At 33.3% G+C, this 8,803-nt stretch overlaps 1 protein-coding gene across 1 annotated transcript; it reads right to left on the bottom strand.

Moving 5' to 3' along the window:
- Positions 1–3,327: 3,327 nt before the first annotated feature.
- On the bottom strand, positions 3,328–8,436 carry LOC146918332 (sequence-specific DNA binding transcription factor). The gene is made up of 5 exons (XM_085719992.1): positions 8,209–8,436; positions 7,996–8,125; positions 5,487–5,687; positions 5,227–5,394; positions 3,328–4,095 (listed from the first exon to the last, which is right to left on the bottom strand). The coding sequence occupies exons 1-5, from the start codon at positions 8,340–8,342 to the stop codon at positions 3,652–3,654; spliced, it is 1,077 nt and encodes a 358-aa protein (XP_085576118.1). The 5' UTR covers positions 8,343–8,436; the 3' UTR covers positions 3,328–3,651.
- Between the last annotated feature and the right edge of the window lie 367 nt (positions 8,437–8,803).

Genomic DNA, 8,803 nt, shown 5'->3' with positions numbered 1-8,803 from the left:
GTTGTTAATGCGAGACCTATTGCTACTCTTTTTTAGAATGGATCAAATACAATATTTGCTACTCTTTTAGAATGGATCAAATACAATACAATTACATATTCAACATCAGTTAAAAACGTAATGGATTGAATAAATAACGGTACTCACATCTAAATTAATAGCATATAATATGCGAACATACTCACATGTCATCCAAATTTTACCTACATATCCCATATTTACATATACATCTTTTTTCTTCAATCGGCAATAAGTAGCATGTTGAAAACATAAATTAACTCTCTCTCTCTCTCTCTCTCTCTCTCAAAGGAGATAAAATTGTAAAAACAACAAGGATGATTACGAAACAAGCTTTGCAATATAAATATCGAAACTTTTCTTAATTAAAGTGATTTTGGCAAGAGGATCTTATATACATGGACGAAAGCGAGCATAAAATTTACATTGTGGACTCCACATCATTTATGGGACACTATAATGTATTATTGAAAAATATGCACCCCCCGTCTCAAATAACGAAAAATGATTCTTCAATTTTATGGAAATAAAAACACCTGTCTTTTTTCTAACATTTACTCCTCAACTTTTATTATCTTCGATTTTTAATCAAAAATTCTCTATCATTTACACACTTAAAATAAAAGGTACAACTTCTAACCGTCATTAATTTTAAGGGATTGATTTTCCTCAATTGACAACAAGTCCAGAGTGTTGTTCATATATTCATCTTCCAAACATAAGAGTTTGCACGTTTTCAAAAAAGAGCAACATTGGTTCACGGAGGATATGAGAGTATTCTTTCTTTTTGAAGGTCAGCATGGCATGCCCTAAAAGCCTAAAATAATTTATATGGTAAGACCTTTAAGAGATAAACTTATAGAAAAAGGGTTAAATATGTTTTTTATTTCTATAATATTCAAAATTTCGTTTAATATATACAAAATAAAATCACATTGTTTAGTCTTAAAATTTTCTTTTAGTATTTCTAGGGATAAAAAAATACGACGAATGTTTAGTCCCCGTAACATTTTCCTTTAGCATTTACGGGGACCAAAAATGTCGACGAAAATTTTTACATAGACTAAAAATGTTGATAAAAAATTTACTAGACCTAAACATATTGATTGAAAATTTTATGTGTCCTAAAAATATGACGGAAAATTTTACATGGACTAAATAGTGCGATTTGATTTTGTACAAACTAAAACAAAATTTTGAATATTTATAGAGATAAAAAATATATTTAAACTTTTTTATAAGTTTATTTCTTAAAGGTCTTACTATAAAACTACATGATTTCTAGGACCCTATGTTAAATTGTTGAAAAAAATGCATCGCCGTCACAAATGATGGAAAGAGATTCTTCAATTTTAAGGAGATAAACCCGTATTCTTTATATCTTTCTTTTTGCTTACACTTCTCCTTCAACTTTATTATGTTTTCTTTTTAATTGCACTTCTCTCTCCTTCACAAACTTAAGAGATACAACTTCTAACCATCACTAAATTTAAGGGATTGATTTTCCTCAATTGACAATAAGCCCAAATCTCACAACTAGGATGTTGTTCATTTATTCAGATTTCAAACGTAAGAGTTTGTGCCTTTTTAAAAAGAGAAGGAGAAACATTGATTCATGAATGACATGAGAGTATATCTCTCTTTTTGAAGGTCAGCCTAGCATGTCTAAAAGGCTAAAATAAATTTTATAGTAAGACCTTTAAGAAATAGACTTATGAAGAAAAAAAATGGTTAAATATGTTTTTTATCCTTTTAAATATTCAAAATTTTGTTTAGTTCCTATAAAATAAAATCACATTTTTTAATTCATGTAACATTTTTCTTTAGTATTTCTAGAGACCAAAAATGCTAACGAAAACATCTACGGGGCCTAAAAATGTTTATCGAAATTTTTTACCAGTCTAAAAATGCAAATGGAAAATTTTACGAGACTAAATAATGCAATTTTATTTTATATGGACAAACAAAATTTCTGAATATTTATAGAGACAAAAACACAATTTTTTTCATAAGTCTATTTGTTAAAGGTCTTGCTATAAAACTTCATCAATTGTGGGACCCTATGTTAAATTGTTGAAAAAAAATAATGCATCACCGTCTCAAATAATGGAATAAGGTTCTTTAATTTTAAAAAGATAAAAACACGTGTATTTTTTCTATCTTTCTTTTCCTCACATTTCTCCTTCAACTTTATTATCTTTTGCTTTTTAATCGCACTTCTTCCTCCTTTACAAACTTAAAAGATACAACTTCTAACCATCACTAAATTTAAGGGATTGATTTCCCTCAACGGACAATATGTCCAAATCTCATAACTAGGGTGTTGTTAATTTATTTATCTTTCAAACATAAGAGGGTGCACCTTCTTAAAAAGAGCATGCACCTTTTCAAAAAGAGCAACATCAGTTTTTCGAGTTTATGAGAGTGCCTGACATGTCTAAGAGCCTAAAATAAATTTTATAATAAGACCTTTAAGAAATAGACTTTTAAAAGAAAAAATCAAATTTTGTTTAGTTTAAATTTATCGAGAGGTATCAATAACACTGTCGCTATCTCAAAATATAGTATATTCCTTCAAAAAATAATCTCAAAATATGTCATCATAACAAATTCACATGAACCAAGACTTTTAATAAATTTTTACACTCAAAAGGGGGAAATGAAAAAGTAAATGCAAATGGTATTGGGAAAAAAATGTGAGGATGATAAAAAAAAAAATAACAACATAATAAAAATAGTTGAGTATGAGAATAATAATAGGATGAGTAGTTTATAACTTTATTGATATTGTAAAATGACATAAATTTGAACAAACTTTTGTGTGCTTGAATGACATATGAACGAATATCTGCCGTTCTATTATACGCTATGAAGTATAAAATGTTGTCAAATAGCGGCTATAAGCGGCAATATAGCATTGCTGTGTAGCAGAACTTGAACTAATTGCTGCCGTTCTACTATATACGGTGGTATAAAATGTTAAATAGCGGCTATAGCGGCAATAAAGCACTGTTGTGTAGCGGAACTTGAACGAACCAACTGGGATTGACAATACTAGTATTGTGCTTTTCTTTGACAGTGTTCGTGGCTTTGTATGTGTGTGTGACACACATACTAGGAAACATATTTTGCAATAGTACTTCATACAAAGTAACAGAAGTGGATTTCTTTTGCATTTGTAGGGTGCAAAGTGAAACCTTAATGATTAAAAGTTGTTATATTGCAGATAAGTCCTGAAAATCATGGATACTTGGATCCCCTAGGAAACTTAAGAATAGAAGATTGCTCGTGAACAAAGAGCATAGTACATAGTTGAAAAGCTGCTTCATTCTCATAAACTACAATGACTTGATTAAGCATAACAACGTCTTTGATTGTTTCTTATACAATCGTGTTTTACATCACTGTCAGACCAAGAGAAAGCAGAACCGCACAAATCTGTCACCAGTAATGAAATATGTTCGATGTAATTTCAATTTAAGGAGTTTTTTTCTCTGTGGACATTTTACACAAACCAAGACTCTCCTAACAAAATAGGCACACGTATACACGCAAAACTTGTCATAAACTGATTACCAGTAACATCTCAAACACTTTTTTTTGTACAACATCTCTAAAACACTGATTGCCAACTCAAAATGAATAATCCTTCAAATCAGATTTTGATTCAAACAATTCCATATCTGCTGTGCACTCTTCTTCAGATAGTGGAGGGAGTTGCCTTGTTTTACGCTTCATATTGTGCTTGTGCCACTCACTCTTGTGGTGTTCCCTGTACAACTTAGCATCTTCAAAACAAGCATCACATGTGTTGCACTTGTTTTGCTTTGGTTGTTGTCCCTCAGTAGGCTTAGGTCCAGACGAAATTGTTTGCTTTTGAAGTTTATCATTCAGCTCAAGCACGGATTCAGAAGTTCTTTGGGGCAATGGTGCAGGCGTGTCCTCGTGATCATTGTAATCCACATGAGTATCCCCATCCACATAAAGAGAGTGAGCAAGAACTTCAAATCTTCCATGCATCTTATTCATAACAAAGTCGTGACAATCCTTATACAGACCAGGCTCCAATTCAAAAACCTGCAACCCAATTAGAAATCAGATCAATTATCACCGAAATTTTAGCAGAATCAAAGATTAAGATTAACCATATACGCAAATGCAGATATACCAGACACAACTTATGGAAAGAATTATAATTAATAACAGGGGCCAACAGTAATAATATTTGAAATGAAAGAATCATGGAACATTTATAGAGACATGGACTTCCCATTAGCTTTTTTATGGGTTAGTTAGTACTTTTCTTTGATAAGCAGATTGAATGTGGCCACAACTTACAGAAAATGCATGTCAAATATCATAAATGATCAGCTAACAGCGCCCAAATGAGTATTTGGTCATGTTATCTCTCTCTTTTTTTTTTTGAAACAGCAGAATTAATTTATAACCACTTGGTTCCAAATACAAGGTGTAACCTAGCAGACCCAACTAAAACAAGCAAACCAGAGTGTTTTCCAGCTAACAAGGCCGACCATGCCAACAAAAAACAAAAACAAGCAACCCCCACCCCCCGCATGTGGGTGGTGGGATTGGACCCCTTGGATTAGTCGGTCCTTGGACCGAATACCGAGTTTTCAAAACAAACAAGTAACAACAGCCTAAGAAAAACTACTGCACCCGAACAAAAGATTAACCCCTGCCCATGACCAAATTCTACCCAAAAGCTTGCCTAAAAAGGACATGAAAACAATCCTGAGAAACCAGATAAAATGCGCCTTGTATTTCTAGTTTTATTTTTACCAACGAACAACTTCTCAAACTTGTATACGATAACCAGATAAAATGTGATAAAAGGAAGTTACTAAATGACAATCCTTGTCATAAATGTTCAAAAGATGGCCCTTTTTTATGGGTTGGATAAAATGTGGTAAAAGGAAGTTACCGACTATTAACATATTCCTGTAACTATCACAGATGTTCAAAACATGATCCGTTTTTGTGTTGGATAAAATGAGATAAAAGTAAGCAACTCATTAAATCATCAACTATGTAGCCAACCCCACTTAGTGGCAACCCCACTTAGTGGCATAAGGCTTGGTTGTTGTTGTATTAAATCATCAACTATAACAATGCTTCTAGAACAGAAAACCCAGGGTTACAGAGAATAAAATGGAACCATGAAATAACTGAGCAACACAAAGAACTTACAACAGATAGCTGAGCAGCTGTCCCTTCTTTAGAAATAACGGTTGCCTTCCACTCGCTCAGCTTTTCCAAAAGGATAGGTACTTCCTCCTCAGGGGCAGCAGCGCGTACCCTCAATGGACACCGTTTTATAGGGTAGTGCTTCTGAAGCTCCTGAATCAACTCCAGAGCCTGTAATACGACTTTCATAATCATCAATTTGTCATAACAGTTATATGAGACAATCATTATATGGAATTCTTTAGAATGACAGGACAAGATACCTGCTTCTTGGAGGTGCTGTTTGGATCAACAGCGAAATGGATATCCCTCATGAGGCGTTCAATCATGCTGATAGTGTAAGGGCGCTTAGTCTCGGGATTAAAAGTCTTGTGCATTACAATGGTGGCTATGTCCCTGAACTGACTAGACAGCATTGACTCCCTCTCTTTACCAGCAACCTGAAGTTCCCCTTTCTTTAAAATCTGCAACAGAAAAACATTTCATAAGATTCACAAACATGTCCTCAACTAACAGTTAAATCACTAATTATTATGCATAAACTGGGTTTGAATTAGTTTCTAACTTCAAAAAACATTTCAATTAAAATAGATTTATGATTCTTCAGTAATAAAAAAGTTCCTGCAAGATATAAGTTGATTATAAGGGTATGCTTGGGACATGGGTAAATAACTCAATTAAACACTTAAATATAAGCTACTTCTATAATCAAGACAACGTGGTTAAACTGTTTTCATAGAAATTATAAGTTGTTTTCAGAAGCTACTCTGAAAAGCCTACTGAAAACAACTGTAGATAAACCCAAATAAGTTGTAAATATTCTCTTCCAAACACACTCACTTAGGGTACATATGGATAAACAAATTAATTAAGCGCTCATTGATTAAACATTTATCATATACGCTTATGTATAAACTACGAGTAATGCTATAATCAATGAGAAATTGTGATTAAACTACTTTCATATAAGTTGTAAGCGGTGTTCATAAGCTATCCTAAATAACTTATTCCAAAAAAAGAAAAAAGCTTATGGACAATATCATAAGCTATTTTAACAGTTTCACCCAAACATTATGACAGTGCTTATACAAATAACTGTTCATAAGCCAACCCATTTGCAGCTTGAGTGCTTAAGGTGCTTACAGAGAAGTCAAATGAGAGAAACAAAAACTAATGCCAACTTTGAATAAACATTATTTTCAACAAAAAATAAAAATAAAATAATATCACAATTATTTTTTCTTTTTTGATGAATAAAAGGGGTTAAGATCCCAAAATAGAAACTAAAAACCTCTTAGAAAGAGAGGACTATCACAATAAACTAGAAAGGCTAGGTAGGGTAATGGAATCAGGGGAAATATCATAAACCCTCAAATAATAAGGTTGAGCTAAACCAATCTTCGCCAATGCATCCGCATGGGAGAACTTTACAATTGGGACTTAAGTCGCGGTTTTGATATCATAAACCTACCTATGGAACTGATGTGTAGCAGGGCATCCTTGTTGGATAAGGTTGATCGCAGGCAGCTAATGAACTAGGCTTTATCCAATAGTTGAAAAGGCCACGTGATATTGCTAACGAATACCTTGATGTATAGCCCATAACTGATAACTCAGCCATTTTTGGTATGATTTCTGTAAATAACTCATTTCCTAAGCTTATGGACATGTGATAACTTGATAAACATTTTTTATAGTCTCTCTCAAACACCTTGATAAATGCATACCTTAGCAGATAAATACAAATACTTTAATCATACGCCAACCCAAATTAAGCATGAGTGCTTAAGAAGTGTTTACAGAGAAGTTAAAGAAGAGAAACATCAACACTAATTTACATTTCAAGTATACTTTCTTTAAAAAAATTATGCAGCTATAATATGCAATTTTTTGTAAATAATTCATTTCCGAACACCAAAGCTTATCAAAAGGTCTGTATAACTCTTAGCATTAAGAGTTCTGATTGAAGGCGTGTCCAGTGTCCTAAAAGTGTAGTTGGCCACGACAGTGTTTCATAGCTATAAAACAACTAACGTCTGACATTGAATTGATCAAGTAGGAATAACCAACCTCTAAGCATAAATTATGTAAATAATTCATTTCCTAACCAAACTCTAAGCATAAATTATGTAAATAACCAACTTCTGATCGAAGGAGTGTCCGGTGTCCTACACGTCGGTGTCCAACATAGACACGACAGCGACACATGTGATTAAATTTCATTATGTCATTTTCTTAAATGATTAAAACTAATTTTCAACTTGAGCAAACTTTTACTAGAAAAACTCAGAAACAACAATTGCATAATTTATGTAATAATTTATTTCCTAACACCAAAGCTTATTAAAAAGTCAATATAATAACACTATAAAACCTTCCAGCCACCGACTCGTCGATTGAAGGCATGTCCTGGTGTCCTACACATGCTAGTGTGCGACACACACGTGGTTACATTCAATTTCGTGATTTTCTTAAGTTATCACCAGTATCAACATATCAATGCCCCGTTTAGGTTTCCGTGTACGTGTCGGTGCTTCATAGCTATAAAAAGGCAGTGTATAACTATAAAACTATGTAGCACCGAGCACTTCGATCGAAAGCGTGGTCGGGTATTCTACAAGTGTCATTGTCCACAACACAGACATATACAATTACATTCAATCAAGTCATTTTCTTAAATTATTATCGGTGTCGACGTGTCGTATCCATATCAGTGTGTCATAGCTACAAAACAACTAACATGGAATTGATTAAGCATTTCGAGTAACAAACCTCTAAGCAAATACTGGAATGATCATCAGTACCAAACGCTGCATTCAAATCCTTAGACTTAGCAAGAACACCTTTCGAAACATTCGTATAAACCGTATGTGACTGCAACACTTCATCAATATCCTTTTCACTACAAAACCACCGATTAATCCATCAAATTAACTCAATTAATCACATAATAATCACAAAAAATTAGGTTTCGAAATTACTTACACGCCGGAACGCCATGAAAGAACGGTGTTAGGGTAACAAGCGATTTCGAAACGCATGCCGTGTTTCTTGAGACGAACAACTGCTACGTTTGTTAATCGCTTTTGACCTACTGGTTGAACCAATGAACGAGACATTGTGGTAGAATTTGAAAGAAATAATCGATTATTTTGATAATCGCTTTTTTGTTGATTTCTTTGTTTCGGTTGTGAAGAAGATGAAATGAAATGAGAGATTCTAGAACCTTCGTAGATAGGTTTAAGCGCGCACCGTTTCTCTCGACCCGATCTGATATCGCTTATCGATCCGACCCGGCTTCTAATTTAATTCGGGTCTTCATTTTTGAAAGGGTAAATTAGAGAAAATTGCTCTTTAGCGCCAAGTATTTGCTCTCACACACCTCAAAATGATGTTTTTACATTAGGAGCAGTTAACTACCGTCGATGTCTACGGTAGTTAAATGTTGTTCGCTCAAGTCATTTGTAGTTGATTATCGTTGCATTAGGTCTTATGCGAACAAAAACAACAATTGTCATTTAGTCAATTTATTCCAAAATCCACTAAAGATTAACTACCTAAATTATTAAACTAATGATAT

The sequence above is a fragment of the Medicago sativa genome, chromosome 6 (assembly GCF_051527215.1).
Source record: "Medicago sativa cultivar Bolivia chromosome 6, Bolivia_mono, whole genome shotgun sequence".
NCBI lineage: Eukaryota > Viridiplantae > Streptophyta > Magnoliopsida > Fabales > Fabaceae > Medicago > Medicago sativa.
This window is presented reverse-complemented; position numbering and strand designations above follow the sequence as displayed.

Bases quoted from the DNA above. Each gene is read 5' to 3' on its own strand.
- LOC146918332 (XM_085719992.1), bottom strand. From the start codon at position 8,342: ATGTCTCGTTCATTGGTTCAACCAGTAGGTCAAAAGCGATTAACAAAC. The intron at 5,688-7,995 runs GTTTGTTACTCG...TTTCTGTTGCAG, and splicing joins ATTCCAGTATTTGCTTAGAG to ATTTTAAAGAAAGGGGAACT. The intron at 4,096-5,226 runs GTAAGTTCTTTG...ATTGGGTTGCAG, and splicing joins CAGCTGCTCAGCTATCTGTT to GTTTTTGAATTGGAGCCTGG.